General features: G+C 38.9%; 1 protein-coding gene across 6 annotated transcripts in view; it reads right to left on the reverse strand.

The window, feature by feature from the left end:
• The window catches only part of DCAF5 (DDB1 and CUL4 associated factor 5), a 77,729-nt gene that overhangs the window by 34,424 nt on the left and 20,174 nt on the right, over positions 1-23,131 (reverse strand). For all 6 annotated transcript variants that reach the window (XM_075151917.1, XM_075151919.1, XM_075151923.1 and 3 more), the window contains 2 exons: positions 20,872-21,001; positions 2,757-2,970 (listed from right to left, as the gene is read on the reverse strand). In XM_075151917.1, the coding sequence (XP_075008018.1) occupies positions 2,757-2,970; positions 20,872-21,001 (344 nt within the window). The remainder of the gene's footprint in view (positions 1-2,756; positions 2,971-20,871; positions 21,002-23,131) is intronic.

The following is a 23,131-nucleotide window of genomic DNA, read 5'->3' on the forward strand; positions in this document are numbered from 1 at the left end:
TAGATTTTCACCACTGTGTTACAGCAAATTTCCAAAGGCAAGTACTAACATACTAACAGTTGTAGGTTTTTAAATCCTGATGGTCATGATTTACAGGAAAACCTCTTGTAAGTAAACCATTTTCGATGTACAAACTTCATAGAAAGATTAGCAAAGACTGTAGTTCTGTGAAGAGCTGAGTCTCACAGCACTGAAAGGCCATCTCTCCATCTCTCACCCACCCTCTGATGCTGTCCCTATATTGCATTCAAACACTTGCCAGAGCCCTCTGAGTGTCAATATAAGTCATTAACCCAGAAAAAGAAGTAAATGCTTCTGCCAGGTTAGGAAGTTGAATCAGTGAGAGGTCTTGCATCACCTCTGCTGGATAAGAAAGGCCTCCCCCTTTCAGCAGTTCACTTTTTTCCCAATGCAACTGCATTCTAAGCACTGATGAGTTAAGGATATCCCTTTCTTGTTAGGGTTAAAATATAGAATCAAAATGCAACTTTATCAGACGAACTAACTGTAGAGAGAACACATAATAGTTTTTGAACACAAGAGAGCCACATTTTTAAATTACTAGATTCTGTATGAAGTATTAAAACCTAACTATTTAAGACAGCTTAAAAGAGGAAAAAAAAGATTGAGTCATCAGTTTAATAAAGATGAAAAGAAAAATCGAAGACACAGAAAATCAGAGGTGCAATGAGAGAAAATTTCTGAAGAAGCCTTCCTACCAAAAATGCCACTCATAAGTTGAACACAACTTTCTTATCCTTAGATCCCTTCAAATGAGCCTTAGCCCACACAAAGTTTTGATCCTACAAGGAAATACAAGCAAGGAATTCTATGAAGCTCACTTTGCATGGCTCTTGAATGAAAGACATTCTTTATTAAGGCAAAGGACAGCAATATTAAATGGGAGAGGGGGCTGGAACCAGATTAAATTGGAAACAGATTTATTTCTTTTTTTGGTGAATTCTGATCTGCGAGGGGAGTCTTGTATACATTATTTCGTACTCACAAAACTCACCAAAAAGCAAAAGCATACTAGTTGTATAGAAGGGCAAAACTCAAAAAACATTGTAAGTTTTTGTTATTCATCTTGTGTATCTTACAGTAGGTTCCAACTCTACCCTTCTTTTCTAGATATACCTGGAACTGGAATTGGGCTTTCTGTAAAAGGCAGAGCGTCCCTAAGGACTACCCATAGCGTTGACAATCTTGGTCAGCTGAATTTGAGCATTACTGGACAGTTTCAGACATATACAGTTGGACCATATGTTGGCATTTTCTGCGACTTCATTATCTTGTTTCCTTCCAGTTAGAGGATGGGTACTAGAAGGTATCTAAATGTCAAATTCCACATCTCTCTAATACTCCATATTAAACTTCATCTTCCCTATTAGCTTCTTATAGCACTTATAAGGGAATATAAATACCTTTTGCTCTGATTTCCAACTGGTTAATAGCATTATGTGCTGCTGCTTATCTGAACAGAAAGTCCGTCAAGCCAAAAGAATATCAAGTTTTTAAAAAATGCAGGCGTCTGAAGTACCACATCAACCTGATACAGAACAGCCATATTCTTCCCATTAAAATAACACCATACTCATAAGAAAATGGCTTAGAAAGCACAACAACAGACGCTAAGGCTTTTATCTAGATCTTCAATGGGAAGATAAACTACATGTCAGAGTGTACACAGGTCTACTCTGACTTCCAGAGGAGAAGAGTGTCATCTTTAGGCTGACTAAATAATGGACCACAAATTGTCAGCAGTTTTCTTCTTAAACAATGTGTTTGTCCATTCTTTATAGTAAACCACTCTATCCACTCTATTTTTTAAGATGGTTTCATTATTGCATTTTCACACTCCTTCTGCCAAAAACTATGTAAAACTCAGAAACACTGCTCAAGTTCAATGATGTAAATGTATTTCCCACTTGCAATCTGAAGGAAGCTCAAGTGTGCCTCCTGCAGCAGCAGCAATAGAATTAATGACCGAATTCTGACTGCAGGAATTTTATTGATGACAGCAAATAAATTTTCAGATCTTAGTTCTATACTATCATGGCTTGAAAATACATTTTTTTGTCCTTAAACAGTGTTAGTGGTTATTAAATACAGCTGTCCAAAGACAATATCCAGCTCTAGAATCATACAAACTGCTCTTAGTCACTTTGTGTGTGACCTATTTCTTTGAGATAAGTAAGTCCTGCCTCAGTGAAGTAACAAACTATCCCTTCCTAACCACCCACCATCACCACTTACAGAACACTGAACTATAAGGACCTATAATCTGACCCAGTAGTATAGTATTAAAGGAGAAACATTGTAATTTGAATTAAGAATCAACAACTCTCTAAATCCACAATATTTATGTTTTGTGGGATTGCCTCTACTGCACTCAGTAGCAATATTGAAATGAAAGGAAGATGCTTCCTTATCATATGTAGATAATATTGGCTGCTCATGGTTCTAAAATCATATTAATTGGACCTAAAAAGCCTCTGCAAATATTTTTCTTGTGAATATCACCTTCCAAGTCAGTATTAGACCACATCAAAGAAGAGGTAAAATTTATCATGTGCTTTGGTATCTGTTTTTCTTCTTTCAGAGCCTACATTGCAAAACAGTTCTGAGGTAAGCCTACATGTGTACCGCCTCCTGTTTTATCTCCTGAATCAGAAAAAAAAAAATAACCTTACAGAGCTGTTTTCAAACACTCATGGAAACTTTGGAGACTCAGGGCAGCACTGCTTGCTTATTACCTGATCACGATCACCTGCAAAACAGCAGCTCTTCATAGTACATGAGTTGAAGTACCCTTGGTTGTCAAACTGGAAGACAGGCAGCCGGCAGTGGATGTCATAGAGGACCGGGGGAAGGCGCCGACGCAGTGCCAGCAGCTGGGTTCCATTGCTGTTGAACCGGACACTCATGGCACTCTGAAGGGAGAGGTTTCCACCGTAGCGGAGCAGCGAACTGGGAAAAGACAGAGGAAACAAGTGAGATGGGCCGCGCGTATGAACTGAACTACTGAAAGACAGAACTCTCTCTTTAACCTTACTGTGTCATTTCAAACAAGCAAGCCCAGCAAACTATAATCTTATTTAGTTTCTGCTTCAAAGCATCAATTCATGAACAAACTTGATTCAAAATTTGAATGACAAACTATCAAAATGCTAAGACTATAAAGTCTTCAGAAGAGAAAAGTTAAATACTGCGAGTAGTTTTGTTAATAACAAATACATTTTCTGCATAGGAGCAAAGTCTCACAGAGTAGCCTTAGCCTTAAAAAGGCTATTCTTGTACTTCTGGGATGTCTGCATTTGAGACTGACCTTACCAGCACTCAGCTCTTTTTGTTCAGCTGGTGCCTGAATCCAGCCAGCCCAAAATCTTTTTTCCCCCCTCTGCTCTGGCAACAGATGGCACTTTCTCCAATTGTGCATACTCTGACCATTATCTCACTTCGTCTTCTATTTACATTTCTACAGGGCATCAGAGGATGTTTGAACTCTACAATCAGTTCCAGCTGTCTTAAATAAAAGGCCAATAACTAGCAAGTTATTGCAAGAAATGCTAAAATAAGTCACTTAGCTAATCTCAAACTTGCTTCATCTAAAAATATTGCCAGGTAGGCAAGACAATTATGCTACCACATGACACTATTGCCTAAAACGCTCACATGGTTGAATTAGCTAGTTTCCTTGTCCCATATAAGGCTGTAGGATCAGAGCTGGAGTATTTGTATCAGTTCTTACTGACATATACATGACAAAAACGAAGGGTCACAAGTTTCCAAGCTCTCTCTTTAAAACAGTAACAGAATATGGAATTTGTTCCATCCAGGACCCTAAAGATAATCAAAGCATACCTGAAATTCAACTTGCATTGTACGGGCTTTCTGGTTTTTTCAAAGACTTAATTCAACCCCTGTACTTGAAATGACTGTGTGTATGGAAAGGGAGACAAAGAAGGAAGACATTTTATCCCTTTTTTGTTCAGTGATCACTGAAACCTCTTTAAGCAGTACCAGAGCTCAACCTTTTGTTAACAGGTTTTGAACAATCCCCACCAAATCTTGTTAAGACCTGTGACGTTTATGCACTTTCTGGACCAGACAAGGCATGCCAGCACAGAATTTGCAGATTCTAGAGGGAAGTTTATTCATGGATTTTAATGCATTACACATTCTCATGTAGCCCTCTGCCCCAACATTTGTGAAAAATGAGTCACTCCACATGGATGGGAAGCCACATTCCATGCAGGTTGAAGCATGCATCATTACATGAGATACTGTAAAGTTAAAAAACTATTGTTCCTAAGCCAGAGTTAAACAAAACCAAAAACAAAATAGAAGACTCCACATAATGAATGCACTAGAAATACACTGCTCACACACACACACTTTGTGAACTGAACAGTCAAAGCCAGGGTGCCACAAAGGAACCAGAAGTCACATTTTCAAAGCCCACTAGTAAGAGCTTCAAGCTGGGCCCCAAAACTTCTGAACGTCTTTTATCAGGATGAAGAGTCCTGCTCTCTCACATGTGTGTGCATTCTCCTCCTCTTAGGCAAAGCCGCTGAGCTTCTCTTAATAGTGTTTATGGTTTTTAATAAAAACATGAGAAAATTTAATACTAGAAACTGTAATTTTAGAGGCAAGGATTTAGGATCCCCCTCATCAGCCCTAGTTTCTGTTCATCAACATCAATAAAGTACTCAGCCAGCTCAAAATACTCAGTCAGGCATTAAAAACAAAACAAAACTAACCCCAAAATACATGTGACTTTCCCCCTCCCCAATACGTTTGTGTAAGCCAAAAATTTTTTCTATGGAAGTTTCCACTTCCTTAAAAAAAGAAAAAAAGCCACACCACAAAAATTAAACAAACAAAAAAAAAAACCCCAAAACAAAAACCAACCAGAACCTCAACCTAAAAAACATGCAGAAGAAATAACCCCAGATTTTTCTGGCTAAGAAAGGTCAATTTTTCTATAAAAATATACAAGTTCTCCACCATGGATAGGAACCCATAACATATATGCACCAACCAGACTTAATGTTAAGGTGCAGCCACTGCTGCACCAAGGCTAAGCCTCTCTCCTCATTACCAGTTGTCCCTCTCAATCTAAACCGCAACCTGGAATTCTCTCCTGCCTACAAGTGAGTGAGCCTACCAGATGCCCCATCCTTTCAAATCTTCAAGCAAAGTTTCCATGGTTGCTATTATTATGCCCTGCCTGAAATATCTTGAGATTATATTTTATAGTAACAGTAGTATAATATTAAATTAGCTTCCATTCTGCTTACAGAGGGTTTTATTAAGCTCCTATAGCAGTCAAAGCTATCAAAGAAAACACCTCTTGGAGGTGAATTCTGCATTGTGTTTCAGTAACTTTAATGTAACAAAGCTCTAAAAGAATATTTTACTTCAGAAATTAAATGAAATAAGAAAGGCTAGAACTTCAGAAATTATGATCATATACACACATAAGAAGTCTGGAATTAAGGAGCTACATAGTTAAGACCCCTCGAAAGATCCACAGCTTTGCCTACCTCATATCCTCACTCCACACAATTCAGCTACATGTGTAATAGAAATACAGTTTATGTCGCAATTCCCTGAATATTTGGCTCAAAGGAAAAAAAAAAGAAAAACCCAAATCCCCCAAAAAAACAAACCCCACACTAATAAAAAAGGCAGTGGGCTAAGTTTGGTTGATAGGGAAAGAAATGCTAGAACAGCCATTTGCCATTCATATACAAGAGCGACATGCCGATGACTTTCTCCACTTGCCTCAATTCTGTCCCCAAAAATCAGACTCTATAGCTCTAAGTGCAGCACTTTGCTGCACTAATCACAAGACAGTGGTTTTCTGTTTTCCTCACCCTGCTGTGTCCTACTTGCTTCCTCTCTGCCTCTTTGAAAGGGTTTGTTAAATTAACTGCACAGTGTTTTCTTTTAACAAGCTATGAAAAGAGGCAGCAGGTAGTTAGGTGGGGATGGAGAGAGACCAACTGACTCTAACCCCCTCCCAAACATTCATTTCCTGACCCAACCAGCGGAGAAAGATTTGCTCTCTCTCTACTCCTACGAGAGAACGTCTGAGAGATATGGTCAGAAATATGATGGGGGTGGGTATGGAGGGAGCGCAGCTCATGGCTCCATCTTGGTGGAAAAGCTAGGAACCCAGCTCACAAACAGAGGACATAAAGGACATACAGAAATCTCTTTTCCTCTGCCTCCTACTGCAGGCAGTACACATGATAGCAGTATTTAGAACTGAGGAACCCCAAGACTTCAGTATCTTCCTTTATAAAATTTAGTTGATTATAGAACAACCATGCTGGCTTTAGGAAAAGAATAATAATTGCCCAAGATGTCTTTTAGAGTATTCCATCTCCATCAAAATTGCAGGAAAAAAGCAGTCAGCCATCTCCAAGAAAGAAGCTGGGGAAAGTTATGTTACTTTTTACAGTATTAAACCAGTACTAATACTCATTAGTACTAAAGAGGATGTCTGAATCAAGAAGCTCTAAAGATCTTCAAACTAATCAGAACCAGAGCTTTTGCTCTTTTTCTTTTTTTGGGGTGGGGAGGGAAAAGGAAGGGGAGAGCTGTGTTTAAGCATGTTCAGTGTTCAAATTACTATCTCCACTTTCCCTGTTGCATCATGGTGCTGCTCTGTACCTATAGCCAGTGCTACTTTTGGATTTTTTCACACAGGATTACGTGGGGCAGTGTAGCATGTCTACACTTGGATATGTTACTCATGTTAGAACTGCCACTTCTGCCTGCTCCTTATCGCATGCTCCAGCAAAGGAATTTCAGAAGCAACACCTTCTTGCAGTTACTATAAAGTTTACTGATGCATCAGACTAAAAGCAACACTCTCCTCTCGACGATACGGACCATCACAGCTAGTGAGAAATCTGAAGACAATCCTAGAAGGGCACTTCTGAACAAGATGGGTGCCCTTTCTGCCAGAGGCATTATCTTTATGAATCCAGACCAGACTACTCTGGGATTTAGTCTGCTTCCAAATTTGGCTCACTCAGCCAGCCGTGGAATGCTGATGTTGCCTACCAGCTCTGGAAGCAATATAGAGAGAGACACATGCACTGCCGAGTTTTTAAAAAAGTCATCTTGTATGATTAAGAGAAATATTTAGCCCACAGATGGAATATTACAATCCAAACACACATGCTGGAGCTGGAGGGAGGCTGAGGAGGGAGAGAATGGACAGTTATGTGCAATATGGTCATTTCCGTAGTTGGATATGCTGCACACAGGCAGCACTCAAGTGTTAACTAAATACCAGCTCAGCCAAACAATGGAAGGCTTTCAATCCAAGAGTAGCACCACTAATGTAAATAAATCCGTCTCTACTGGCAGCTAGTAGGGTGAGGGAAGAAGTAGTCTTCACTGCACTCAGAATTTGCAGGAAAAGTCTGTACTTGAAAAAAGCATTTCCCTCTCCTCCTTTCTCCCCTTTTCTAAACAAGGAAGTTGTTTCCTGCTTTTTTAAAAAGTCGACTGCCTGAGTGGGAATATAAGCTTAACCCAGGCTATTCAAAAGTTAGCTTGGCAACAGACAGTGGCCATTAAAACTGAGAGAAGATCAGTGTCTTGGTAGAAATAAAATAAAAGCAGCATGCATGACAGCATTAAATAGAACCGTTAAATAAAACCATTGAATAGCTTCTCTTGATAAGCCACAAATTTGACAATGAACTGCAGTACAGACACTGTCCTTGGGAAATGAGTGTCATTTAAGAGGGAGAAGGAAGGAAGGAAGGATGGGAGAAAGTGTTGATATCATAAACAGCAGTGTGTGAAACTAACTTAATGAAAGAATGACCTTAAAAGGAAAAAATGAATTGAATGCTCATAACTAATACACACCATTGCATACAACTGTGTTTGTCAGCATTTCTGTAACCACAAAATTGAGGAACTTCTAACTGTGCAAAAAGAAGTGGAATGAAACTTGGCAAACAGAATCTTGGCCTCGAAAACTGCAGAAAGTTTGGGTTTTTATTTGGAAGAAAGTTATTCTGTGTGTGTAAAAACATACACAATTCTTATTTAGTCTGGAGCAAACACTTAGAAAGAGCCAAATTAACCAATAATAGAAAAGCAAGCACAAGATCAATTAACATGCATACATTTTTTTTTTAAAAGTAGATTACAAGTCTCTCAGAAATCTCAAGATAGTTTCTTTGAAAAGCAGATGTATTCAGAAGTGTTAACAAATGTGAAGGAAGTCCATCGGTGTCTTAAGATTAAAAAGGTACACAAGCCGTACTCAGGATTTTATTATTTCTCAGTAACATGCTCATTTTTCTAAATTCTATCATCACTATTTCTGATTACCTCACTACCTTTACAAGAACTCTATTCAAGAACTACATCCCCCAGAATCCTTAACAAGAAGTAAGGGGTATTTGCTTGGACTTCAAAGAATAACCAAATAAAATAAAGGCTGTGTATTGCTAGCAAAACTAAACATCTTTGCTTTCCTTCAAAAAGAACATACAAGTAAAATCAAGTGCATCCACCAAGACTGTAAAAGTAAGGAGTTTAGGGTGAAGATTCTGTGTGTTCAAGAATGTCTCATTCCTTCTGCTCTTTACTGTTAGGGTCAGGAAAATGTAAATTAGTATAAAAAAGGAATCTCCCATCATTAATAAACTTTTATGTGTGGCAAGCTCTAAGGTGAACAGAAGCTTCACCTTTCCCTCCAAACCAGGAGGGCAGTAAATTTTTTTTTTTTTTTAATAAGAGAGATTCTTATCTGATAACTGACTTCAGAATCTGGAGTCTTAAGAACGTCAAACATCACCAGATTTACGTATCCAGAGCAGCCAAACCTCATAACAGCAAAGGCTTGCGTGGTTTGGCCCTTATGATCTAACTGAATCACTGAATGCTAACGTTGCTTCACCAGTGATCTTAGGCAGTTCTCCAGAAAGCATTAAGTTTTCCTTTATTCTGCCTTCATTCACAGGAAAAAAACTACAGAATTTCAGTATTTTGAGGAAGATGACAAGAGCAGAGGCATAAAGTATACTAAACTCTCCCCTTCATCTGTATTACTTTTATCCTTTTAGGACTTAAGGCTTACCTCTGCCATTACAGCAATTAGACAGTAGCAAATGACAACAACAAACAAAAAAAAACCCCTATTTGTTTGAATGTTTCACATCCTCCCCCAGCTCTATCCAAGGTTTGTTTTGGTCTTATTACAGACCTGTTCCCAAACATTCTCACTGTCCTAGGCTTGCCCTCACTACAGATCCAAGAGTCAGCAGGCACAAGAGTATCCTATTCTCATCCTCTGCTTGAATCATCTAGGTGTTACTGTAACGAAAGTAATAAATGAGATCTAGCAGACAGTAAAATAGTTTTGCAGGAAAAGAAAAAAAAACAACTTTCAGCCAGATTAAAAAAAGAAAAGAAAGTAAAGACTACAAAGTAAAGAGCAACTGTCCAACAACGACAAGCAAGCTAGCTAAATCATCTGATCATTTTCCTCCTTTTCTAATCCCTAAATTCTACAGTCAGAGTCCATTATTCAGCCTGTTCAGAAATAGTACCTTGTAGGATGGAGTACAGACTGTGAGAGAGAACACTGCTCAGCTGAATCCAGCAAAACACAAAGCAGTAGGTTCCATCAGATAACCCAAACAGAGAAGATGCAAATACAGCCAGACATGGCATGGGAAGATGACCTTTAGACCAAGTGAAGGAACAGGAGCTGTTTCCAAAACGAAGCACACACCGAAGTCAGTATAACACAAAGAACACAGATACCAGAGAATGTTACCTCCGAAAAATAATCTGAGTAAAAGTTGGTAATTCCTCCTGAAGAGTAAATCCATTTTCACACCTTAGTGTCTATGCAAAAGCAGTCACGTATCAATACTGCAGTCCTAGAAAGCATTTTTTCCTACACACATTTTCTGCGCTGCGATTCTTGTATTGCATTAGGAAAGCTGAGTAACATCAGCCAGATTTATTCTCTCATCCAATAATATATATACACCCATCCCCCTTCTTTTCTCCAGCAAAGCTGCATGAATTTTTACCAAAAGCTACAGTATTTACCAAAGCTACAAAAGCTGAAATTAAAGAAAAGAGCAACAACAAGAAAGTAGGCCTTTCTTTTGACAAGAAAAGTGGCAAGATCCAAGATGCTCCTGCAGAAGCACAGTGCAGTGTTGAATCAGTAAAGCTTTTGCCTTTTGCTTTTGCCTTACCCCATTAAATCAGAGCTGCTTTTGAACAACAGATCACTATTTTATACTTTTTAAATTTGCATTGCACGGACAATACTTTGCACTTTAAGTTCTTGCTTTAGAAGACCTGTGCGTTAGAGAATTTCAAAGCTAGCAAAAAGATAAAGCATCATGAGGCTTTTGAAGTAGGCAGGATTTCCATTCCTTGATACAGGTAAAACTGAGGGCAAGAGAGGTCAATCAACAGACCTACCCGACACTGTGAAACAAAACCGGTTTCCTGATTTCTTGTTTACTACATGAAGCTACTTATATTCTTGGAAATTGTAAACCCCAATACCACCGCTGCTTCTGGGAGCAAGCCGGATCCCATAGAGCAAAGGGACAGTACCTAGCTTCAAGTGCCTGGCCAGAACCAAACCAGGGTTAGTGTGGGGATGCTGGTAGGTATGAAAAAGTTTAATATTCAAATCAGAAAATCCCCATGCATTTGATGGAGGGCTAACTATCTGCAATGGATAGTGTGATTTTAACTAATGAAGGTTTGAGAAAACTACTAAATCAAGACAGGAAAAGCTGAACAGAAGAAGAGTCACCATAGCCCTATCTGAGAACAACAAAGAATTAAAAACTGAACTACTAACAATACACATTTTTATTATACAATTTGCACCTCAGTACTCCAAGACTCAGTTGTGTGTTTGATGAACAAATCTGGGGATGCTAGAGGAAAGTAAAAAATCTTTCATTCTGTCATTGAAAAAAAATTTCAAAGATCTTCAGTTTGCACATCAGTGAACTAACCTGAATACACTCCACTACAGGAAGGATACCAGCCTAAACATAGAAAAAGCTAAGCTAAACGCTCTATCCCAAGAGGGGCTGACAAGGTCAGGCATAAAGCAGGACTGCAAATGAGATAAGGAATGTGTACATCTAAAACAGAAGCTAACTTCTGTACCGTCTTCCTACTGTACTGTCCCAGTTAATTCCGCAATAAGGACAAGACATAAATGTGGGAAAAAGACTACAGTATTTGCTTCACACACTTGAATACCAGGCAGTATTCAGCAGACTTGCACACTTAAGTACTTCTAGACTATCTATTAGTTGCTGCTCACACTAGCAACAGAAAAGATCACTTGCTTCAGAGCAAAAAATATCTAGCAATAAATTCACTGATTTACATCTTTTGCAACTTTAGCACAGCACTTGTGTCTTTAAAAGGGAAAAAGAAAGGAAAGAAAAAAAGAAAAAAAGCTGAAAGTGGCAACCACAAAAAAGGAGTCCATATGCAGGAAAGTGCTCTTCACAGCAGAAATACCACTTAAGCCATCAGCATGACTAAAGCCTTAATGATTGTCACCATCTCTCTGCCCAAAGTCAAAAAGGCTTATTTGCAAGTACTCCCTTTTTTCTTCAGTGGCCCCCTACTAGAAAGGCAGAGGAGACTACCTTAGATGTTTCTAACACTAAAGAAGTAATTTGATTTTGGCTAAACTGTGGCAAACAGTTTGGAGATTTATTTATCGTTTCAATGAGGAAAACAAAGCCAAAAAACATCCCAAAAATACCACTCCCCCAGATGCTATTACCATTCAAAAGTTCCTTCAACACATCCAAAGATTTCCAGAGAAGAATAATTCAATCCCCGTGAACGTAAGCAACAATCAGCTCACTTTCTATGACATTAAAAGGAACTTTTAAGAAATAATAGAAAACAAATAGGGGAAAAAATATCTACGTTTAGGTTCAGTGTTATTTGAGGCAAATATACCAAATTGGACTTTGTCAGGAGAGCTTCAAATTCTAGGTTGAGACACAGATCAGTTGAGCTGCCTCAGTAGAACAGAAGAAAAACAGACAAGGATGGTACATGTGTGGAATGAGTTGTATTTCCTGAACTGCGAGAGAAGACAAATAGTTATTTGAACTATTTGAGGTGGTGTGGTTGACCCATACAGGTGAGTGCCTAAATAGCACTTAAAATTTGTTATATTGTAACCTACCTAAATGAATTACTTTAAGCAGTGTGAAGTTAGTCAAAATTTGCAACAAATGGTTCAACTGAGAAGGGAAAGAAATGAACTGATAAGCTCGACAATGAAAAACTGGTTGCCAAGATACACACATTTTTCCTGCACTCATTAATACAGTGCTCTGCTCAGAGCAGGACTGACAGAGGTCTCCAAACAGAAACATGCAGCACACTTCTATTGCATTGAAATAATTTAAACAGGTAGTTGCCAATTCAATGATGTAGAGGACTCCTCCATCTGCAGGGGTTTTGCAATCCCAAAGCACACACATTAGAAATGATTAGAATCACAAGCTTCTTTCCTTTACATGCAAGGTCAAAATGCAAAACAGTCGAAGAAAAACCTTAAATCTCCACATACTATTCCTGCCATCCCACTCCTGTAGCCATCATGGAACACCTTATTAAAAACCTGTACAGAAAAAACAATTACAACCAACCAAAGACGCCACTTTGAGAAAATTCCCAGTCCGCCAGTTCTAGCCTCTAAAGAGCCCTGAACCTCACTAAAGTCGTCAGAAGCAAAACCTGTGGTTACCCCCTGGATTAATATCCCCTGCAACACAATCATCAACAATACTGGATCTCACACTTGCACTTCCAGAAGCTCAGTATTTCAGCCAACATACCAGACATCTTGGTAACACACAGATAAATCTAGGCAACAGCTATTTTTTAGAGTAAGCTCAGGAAGGTAAGCTAGAAAGTATAAAACTCAGCATGAGCATTTCTTGGAAAATAACTGCTGTCTCTGTTCTTCTGGTATGATCTTTAAGGATCAAGTACCTTCAAGGTATGAGTCTGGAAACTAAAACTGGCAACCGTTGGAGACCAAAATCTATGGACTTGGACTCAGTTACAATGCTGGTTTTATGACCTTAGAATACCTTCCACATCACCACACAGGCTTTCTAAAGTCCTCTCTATGCAACAGGATATAAATATCACCTGTGCCACAGACAGAGCTGCAAATACTCATCATCTCCCTTTCCTCCTTCTCACTTGCACTCATACCCATCAACAAAAAAAACCCTGACAAAATAAACTATGCCTCTATTCAGAAGTATATACTTAGCCCTCTCTTGCAAAGATGGTCTATTTGACATGCATCTAACTAAACTCTGAAGAACTGTTCTCAAATTGCCCGTAGTTCTGGCAGCTACCACTTCTTATTTCAAAACTGACAAAGGACTTGTGAACCTGACACCTAGCTTTTCCAACTACAAGTCAGCATGTCAATCTAACATAAACCACCTGCAAGACTTCTACATCCTTAAATTATCATGACTACAGATATTCCATACCCCTCTGCAGAAAGAAGTCATGTAGTACAAACAGTGTTTTTCTCTTGCCATCAGAGACCATTACACTGATCCAGAAACGAGAAGGTAATACTCATCAGGTCTTTAAAAGGCTGTGAACTAAATGGAACAAGTGAAACTATAAGGCAAAGCAATCAAGAGCCAAGAACTGGATTTTCAGAAGCACTGAGTACCTGTGATTTCCAATAGATCTGGACCGGAAGTTATGCATTCAGTACATTGTTTTAAGAGTTGGATTGTGTTTTCTTGCAGCAGAACGACTAAGCTGAACACCTAGTAATTAGCACTTGGCAGAAAAAGCTCTGTTCAAGACAAAGACTTCAGAGCACACACTGCCAGTTGGAGACCAGCAGCACAGTACAGCCACATCCTTCAAAGTCCTCCACACATTGGCAAGATCAACATACCCCAACATTCATAAACATGCTAAGAAGAGTCCTCGTCAAGATCCCCCTGAATCTAATTAGTCTATTACAGGGAAGACATTTCCATCTCTATATTTTGCTTACTACTTAATGAGCTAATCACTAGATGATTCACTGATATCTAACAACAGGTATTCCTCATCCACAGCTTGGGAGTTTGCTTTCTCTGAATTCTCAGTGCAGGAAGCAAATTTGATGTTAGTTTGAAGTCCATTAAGAGAGCCTTCTTGATTGGTGTTTTGAAACACAAATGTTCATTTAATGTGAGCTAAAGAAGTTTGCTTAAAAAGGCTCTGAACTGCAGTTACTCCTCAGCCAAGACAATGAAAGAAATCAAAGTTGAATTACTGTTCCTGTTTGGCTTTGTCTGTAAAGCACTGATAGAAAACACTGAATTGACACTCCTTTAACTTGGGCTTATTATGACTTGTATAATCAAGTTAGCTTTTAAAATATGCCCTAAGGTTTACAGTCACCAAGGGATACCAGGTTTGCCCTGGTGGTCAAGGATGTTTTTAACTCATCATTGGGCTTTTTGAATACATTGACTTGTAACTTCACAGACAACACAGGCCCTCTGAACTTTCAGAAGAATCTTAAAAAGGTCTATCGCATGTAAGCATTTCTACCTCACTCAGAGCTTGAATGCAGTACTTGAGTATTGAGTTCTGAGAACACTTTTGTCCCCAGAACTCAATACTCAAGACTGGTGTTCTGGAACACTATGTTGTACTGCAGGAACATAAAAAGTCAAGTGTCAAGCAGAAACACTCTGTGCTTATAGTTTATTCTCATGGGGCTGCGTGGAAAAGGGGAAGAAGGGAGAACATGAGTATGTAAAAATCGCTGGAGTTACATAGTCATTGCTTGAAATACGTATGTAAACTGACTTGCTGAGTTGCCTCCAGCAATTTTGTAACAATACATATTTGCAATACATATTTTATTGTAAACAGTTTAAGATGCACAGACTTGCCTTTTTTGACTTTCTTAAAAAAGGCGCAGCTTCCACACCCCATCTAGTGGTGTGAGTGCCTTACAACAGCCTCATTAATCAAGACCACATTTAGGCTTTTCAATGCACTGTTTTTAAAAAAGAAACAATACAATTTCAATTTAACGTCCACCTGAAAGAATGGCAATACTCACACATTCGAAAAACAGAAAAATAAGATTTCCAGTCAACTTGAAATCATGCTGGGCTTATATTAGTTCTATTTTAACAGTGCTTCATATGCTATTTTTGAGGAGCCAGGCTACCACATTCAGATCTTGTTAGTATACTGGGGAAGAAGGGGGGAATCTCAATTGCTGCACTAAATCTGAGACAGAAGAGGTATCAAGCTGTGAATGGACTTTGGGAAAAAGCAAAATGAATCCGCCTCTGTATCCTGACTCAGTCAGCAAGACTAATCAAATTATGAGTATGTGAAGGGAGCTAAACTTTTCACAATTCAGAGCTGTGCAACTGTTTCTAAATTTCCCCATGCATGCCAAGAAATGCTGGCTTTTCAATTACCTTCTTCACTGTAGTAGCCAAGCATAAAGCACTTCCAGCTTCCCATCAGAAAGTTAACCAATTTCGCAGTATATGAATAAAATCTACTTATAATCAGGACTTTTTTTCTAACTCTAAAAATATTTTATTTTTAATTTGTAGAGGTGTTTAGTGTGCCTGACTAAAGCAGATAAAACCAACTCTCCTGGCTGGAAGCATGTAACAGCAAGCCAGAAGACAAATTCTCCTATAACCCAAATGGAGAAGAGCCGCGTATTTTGGAGAAAAATACGCTGGTTTAAAAATCCTCAGATTTTCTGGATAAATAAGTACATGCAGCTCATTTTTTTCTGACAAGCAATGGAATCTATATCTGAATTCTGTAACCTCCTAGGATATCGCTACTCCATTCAAGATTTTGAAAATTTAGAGCTATTAGTTTAAAACTGCACAATTAGCCATATTCCAGTGACTGCCATACAAGTTTAGAAGTTAACAGCAAATCACCCCTTTTCTGACAGTGCATCATCAAGCTGAACAAAGTTAAGGAAAAACTATACTTCATTTGAGGAGCCTCTGCTGATTAAAACCAGAAATTCAGCATTAAGCCTTACCCCCTTCAAATGAGTGAAGGCCAGCTGTGGGCTTATGAAACCTCACCTATATCTGTGAAGAGTATTACCACGCTAGTGCTGTTGGCTGTAATATATGTTACGTGAAGGTATTGCTAGTTACAGCACTACTATTGGCCACAAAGAGCTAGTCTTTGGAATTCAAGGCTTTTGATTTGCTTTCTGGATTTTGCAGGGGAGCAGCAGCAGGATTCCCCAGAACACTCTCCAGTTACGAAGCAAACCAAGTAGTGGCTGCAACAGTTTAACTCTGCTTCCATCTGAGAAGTGACAGAGAACAGGACGGTAGTTGGGGAAAATGAGTTTTACATAAAGTGTTATACTAGTAGCAAATTATTAACTATATATAACCATTTCACCTTTCCCATATTAGAGGAGTGCTGCAGCTCTGCTTAACCCACTGAAGTTACTATTTTGGCAATCCACGGCAAACATCTAAAAGTATCTACAAAAGTATCTATCCCCTTCTTTCTACCCATTCAACCCCTCATCAAAATCCCGCTACCACACATCGTGACAAAACAGCTAAAGTTTACCTGATGTAGTCATTTCTGCTAGCACCACAGGTGGAACAATAGGACTGAAAAACTCCCGCGATGGCCACAGTGTTATGAAGGATTACATCAATACTGAAGGAAAGGAGGAATTTCCCTTGACAGCTTATGGCATAAAATAAAGTCTCTCACAGGTGAACTTCAGGCGCAGCAATGGAAATAAAAAGGTAGGCTAGGGAAGGAATAGACAGATCTAGCAATTTTATACTATAGTTATATATTGTGCTATTCAACAATTCCAGCAAGTTAATACTTCCATATCGTGTCCCCCAAAAGCCTCTATTCCCTCATCCTTCCTACATCTCAGGCAGTGTTCTGTTTTCTTGGATACTGATGACAGTATAAAAGAGAGCTACAAACCTGTAGAGAAGCAAAGATTTCCACCATTGGCAATGAGAAAAGCAGCTGATGCAGTAGCCCTTCTTTGCTGTGCTAGTATTCTGGCACACAAGTTATACAGGCAGCTTCCTGTTTATCACTAGATTATGGAGAACTTCAAGGCTGTTTAACCCACTCTGCCTATAAAATTCATCAGCCAAAATGCTTTTGGCACACATCTTACCTGAAACTACACTTTGTGTCCTTTATTATTAATAAGAATACGGAAAATATACACAAACTCCCTCACATACCAACTTCCGTTCTATGTAAAGTTTGCCACAAGTACTTAGAGCATTATGTGGATTACTTCATAACAAAAAACTTTTTTTTTTCCTGACAATTAAGTTCACAGTGTATTTTCCCCAGAAGAGACTGTAACAAACTAAAACCCACAGATGAAAATCTAAATTCTAGCTTCCACCTCCTCACTGGAGTGAGGATTATATCTTAACTGATCTACAAATTAATAAAATTGTTTCCTCATAAGACAAAGTGAATTGGCCCCAAATACATTAAAAATCAAGTTCCGTATTTCTAGATTAGCAAACTCGATCTGCAGAGACCAGTGGGAGTTTTGGCAAATGCTCTGTTACTTTAATAAAGACTAAAAATCCAGTCTAATTTATTTAAACATGAGGGACTCTAGATTTGGCAGCCCACTAGCAGGACACAGCTCCCTCTGAAGAGTCCTCTTGCCTGAGAGTTCCCTGGGAACAGACTGCAGCGGCAGCACAGTGCTTTAGGCCATTTTCTTTCCCTCAGCCAAGCATATCCTTCTCACCATGTTTTGGGCGCATCTCTCATCAAGCAAAGGAGGAAAGCTGATGGCCATCCCAGAAAAATGGCAGCTGAAAGCAGACTTATCACCTGCATTCATTTAAATTACAGCTTGCTCAGCCCAAGTCTGAGGCTCTAGGTATCAGTCAACAGCATTTACTCTGTGAGGAGCAGCCTGTCTCTTACTATTCACTTTCCTGTTTCTGAGTCCTCTGGGAGGAGCGGGCTGCAGGCAGGAAGCATGTGCCCATTTTATAGAATGCACCACACCTAGTAGGTACAAATGCTTTAAATTCAATGCTTACGGGAACAGCTGCACGGCATAGGTGGTGTATGTCCAGCTGTACAATAAGTGTGTTGCACACATTCCTCTATGCATGGAAAAAGTGGTGTGACCTCGGAATTTTAGCACTGTAGTTGCAAGATACGATGTTTAACCATCACCATTTAGCTTTTTAATTGGAAAGATTTACTTTGATCAGATTAGGACCAGAAAAGGTAGCTCTTATCCATCAGATGTAAGCGTACAAGCTTCCACCAACTTAATTTATGCGAGGCCTTCAAGACAACCCAGAAGTTATAACATAAGGCACCCTTTCCCCTCCCCTTTCATCATTCAAAAAAAGACTGTAGAATTCAGATTTGTCAAAGGTTATTAATTCTTTCACACTGGTGCTAAACCTGGAGAAATACAAATTACTTGCCAGGAAGCATTACCAATTAAATTCTGATACAGTTATTTTATATTTGGCATTAGAAAGAACAATGCCACAATACAACTAAAAATGTGTCCTTAAACGTGTGAGCACAGATTATTATCCCATACACACACAGTAGCCCCCAATAAGGTCACAGCAAGCACTTTGCCTTGTGGTTAAGACTGAGGAAGAAGGCAGGATAGCATTTAGACTGGAGATCTTTTGAGTTTCCATGACTTGATAGCTGCTACCACCCCAAGCAACAGCTCATCAACACTTTTATATATAAGCTGAGAAACTTCTGGAGATCAAAGTCTTAATGAGAATAGCTAAAAATAAGAAAAAGGCACTATTTCTGCTATTAGAAAGCAGCTTTTAAAATTTGTAAGAGGAGAATTCCTTACTCAGGTGATCTGCTCCTGCATTTATCAGGGTCAATGCTTGTATTCCTAGTGATACTTAATTCTCCCTCTATTCCTGTTAGCCTTGTACAACCCTTCCAGGGGTGATCCCATTTCACTTTGCTACCCAAGTGAAAGACTTCATCTAAATTTTGCATCCATATAGAATTTCTATTGATATAAGCTATACCGCTCTACCAACATCATTCCTTTTATATTCACACTCTGAGAATAAATGTCTGAAGAGAGAAATGTTTTGGTGTGACTCCCTTTTGAAAACAAGACCAACTCAACCTGTGGAAATTTGTAAATCACAAAATTGAGGTAGGTGCTGAAAAACAAAGAATCCTGCAAAACCAATATGAGACCAGCTGGCTTGGCAAGAGGAAGCCAACTTTGTCCATATTAGTTCACAAATTAAAAACAGGCATGAACTGAAGTTAAAATGACAGAAATTTTATGGAAAAAAACCCAAGAAACATGTTTTGTAAGAGCAAAATAACCCTAACGTATTTCTCTCCCTCTATCCAGTAAATGCTGAAGTTAGTTTGATGTTAGAAAGTTACTTACTAAGACCTAGACATAAAGAGTTTGACAAGGATAAGAGAAGATAGCTTAGGCAACTTCCTAACTGCCTTCCAGTTAAATTTTATCAAACCTAAATTTAATAGCAGACTGTACAACAGCTGCCAACAAGGGCTCTGGCAAACCTTACAAATGTCAGCAAGCTCTAGAGCCACCAGCATCAGCATACAAATTCTGATTCAAGCTTGAAAATAAAAATCAATTCAAACCATTAATATTTACAATTTGAGAATAATAAACCCTCCTGAAACCATAATTTGGTTGCTATTGTAATGGATGTCTAAACATTTTAGAATTTTTTTTAAGCCAGTTATGATTAACTTCATATGAGATTGTTTTTTCTCTCTGTAGAATACAAACCCAAGAAGAATTTTTAGAGATATGCACTTCTAGATACTGCAAGAAATTCACCAATAAGGAGAGAGTCAAGTGTACGCTATGGAAGATTTTAAATAGCTGAGGCTACACTGTAAAAACCAAGTATCACCTGTTTTCCCCTCTTTTCACTTTTTTAAAATTATCCTTTCTACGCTGACACTTGTAACTGGAAATATGTAAACATAAAAGTGGGGAGGGGGTAGAGAGAAACATTTACTTGAGGTGCTCAAGTTTTTTTTCTGATTATTATAATAAAAACGGGAAATTGCTTTCAAAATCCGGAAGATAGAAAAAGAATTCAACAGAAGCTTAATCTCTCATGCACGCAAAACTCTGGTATCAGACATTGCATACGTCCACTTTAGAACCCAGTCTAACCGCACTTCATACTGCAAACTTACTCTCTTCTTTTCATTTGTTTAAAATCCTATGCAAATCTGAAAGTACATTATGCAGCCAAACTGATTATCCAGGTGTCTAGGAAGTCACATAAAACTCTTAAGCATTGAGTAAAAAGCTGCCTTGACCACAGTCTCTAATCAGCCACTCAAAACTGAGCTGGGTAGAAAAAACAAACTGTAAACCAGGCAGTGCCCACCACGGCTTCTTCCAGTATTAGCAAGCCAGTGCTAAATATAATGATGCGAACTTGACACAACAATCCAAGTTAATCTGCAGTGGTGAGGCCAGGCAGGCTTCCAAAAAATCACTTACCTTAACATTGAAGATCTAGCCCCATTTTAAATCAAATTAGATCATACATATGAAGAAGAATGTTAATTATGCAAAATAATTTAATTCAGCATCAGTAACATTGCTTTTAACTTTGTTCTGCATCTTTTCTTACTATCGTATATTCTGACTTTAAAAAAAAAAAAGAGTGGCATGCCATCACCTCTCAAGGGAAGGAAATAGCACAGCATAAGACAAGGACAGCCAGATCTTACCTCTGAGGTTTACGAATATCCCAGAGTCCCACACCTTCCTTAGAGTTGGCAGTAGCCAGTAATCTGGGTTCTACTGGATTAAACATCACACTGTGAAAGGCTGATGGGTAGTGTGCCAAGCAGAAGGGCTCTGTTGAAAAAGTTGACATTTCAGACATAAGAACAAACAATGCATACAACTGTTCGATGCAATGAGTTTGGCAGCTTAATATGGAAAGAGCATAACAAGATCTGAAGATATGGAGACATGTTCAAACCATTTCGCAGGCTGACATATCCAAAGCAATATAAAAACTGAGGTTTTAAAATCCACCCACGTGTACATTAACTTTGTCTAAATATGGAAAAGGACACATACCGGATTTCAAGACACCATTTTGCTTATGGAAGGTTATCAGAGTTCAAAACTAGCCACTTAAAGATGAAGTATTTGAATCTTCTTAAGGTTCATGACCAAATGGTCATCTAACAAGGACTATGCATAGGTGGGCTTCTATAAGTTGCCTAGCAATACGTACCTGGAAGCTTCCACAGCCATTGATGATCACCCAAACTGTAAATGTAGCAGCAATTGCTTATATGGGGGAATAATATTACAAAAAGTGAAGAAAGTTTGTATGGAACTCAGCTCAAAGCAAGCTGCCAACCCTGGGGAAAAGAGGCCTGCCGCCTCTTAAGTGCTGTACAAGCAGCTGTACAAGTAGACAAGGGTGTTCCCCTTGCATAAAAATGTTAACAGTTGGCTTTTGCTGTCCACACACAGAGTTAAAAACACGCTCATCCAGACACTCTCCCTCTCATCTTGATTAGTGTAACAAGACCGTGTTTGGCCTGCTACTCTGGCCTATTCATTCCATCAAAATGCTGCCTCCGTGAAGAGTGGGAAAAAGCCTTGACTCTGTCATTCTTCTCTGTATCCTTCTGCTAGCTTTATGGCTTTAGGCACAGTCTAATTCTCTTTGTTGTGTGTATCTTTTGTGGCATGCTGCCACTCTCTCACTCAACTAAGAAACAAGAGTCAATGCCTATTTTGAGCCAGAGATTATGCCAGACTTTTCCATTCACTGTTTGCTTTGATGCAACCACTGTGTTGCTCACATGCTTCGGAGACTCTCTTACTGCCCTTATTTGAGCCACTCTGTGCAGGCACATTTAGCCCCACAAGCACCTCCAAAGGTACTTCTTTTTTTCCCCTCGTATCCCTCATTAAGACATACAAAACATGGTTAAACAGATAACCCGCCCAAATTCCCAATACCTTCTGAAACTACTGCCCATCAAGCAATTGAGACAGAATTAACGTTTACTTGTCCTACCCCATCTGTATCCTCCTCTTACGCTCTATTACAAGCTTTTTGACACAGGGACTTTCCTTTTTAGTGTTCATTTAGCAGTGATCAAAACAAAGGTCTCTGACCAATGCTGAAGCTCCCTGGTGCTATTAATTGTCATAAGGCAAGGTAAGGGAAGAACAGGAGCAAACTTTTGTTCTGCCAGCCTGCCCCAAGGCTTTAGAGATTGCTGTAGATCTGCCGGCTGCTCCAAATAAGATTTAACACCAAAACCGACCTTCTACATTTGCATCACCAAATCAGATCCCTGATGGGACATAAAAGACTGTGTTATTAAAATGGCAGCCCCCACTGAGAAGCAATGGCCTGCATTAGCTGAGTGGAGAGACAAACAACATCAGATTGCCAAACAAAGGAGTTGTTTTTTAAAATAAACTTTTAATTTGTGTACGTTTGTTTAGTCAAATCATTGTCACTAATCACTGGTGTTTTCCTTCACCTCTTTATTATAAATAGCCTGGCCTGGCACCACAGTTTTCTTCTAAGGTATCAAAAGTTGCCTTTCAGCCTGTCAAATTAAAGAGCAATTACAGGAGCTAAATTAATGAGGCACTAAGTCACTTTAATGAAAAGTAGGGGGATTACTTTTTTATTGTTCTTTATGCTCATTCACAGTTGTAGCTCTTATACACTAGAGTATGAAAACATTTCTCAAGGGAGAAGCTCAACACCATCTCTAACAAAAATTAAAAGTGGGTTTATAAAAATTACTGCATAAATCACTCAGCAGTGAAAGGCAGAGAGAAACAGAAGGGAAATGAAACTCCTTTTCCAGCTTCTTTTAATGCACTATTTTAAACTAGGAGGTTATTTGCAAGATCTTAATGAGCTGGTCGCTCAGGGTAACTAACTATACTTAACACTGGCAGGCATAGCACCTATTCCCATGACAATACCAGTGCAGACAA

The sequence above is a fragment of the Calonectris borealis genome, chromosome 5, assembly GCF_964195595.1.
Source record: "Calonectris borealis chromosome 5, bCalBor7.hap1.2, whole genome shotgun sequence".
In the NCBI taxonomy this organism is placed as follows: domain Eukaryota; kingdom Metazoa; phylum Chordata; class Aves; order Procellariiformes; family Procellariidae; genus Calonectris; species Calonectris borealis.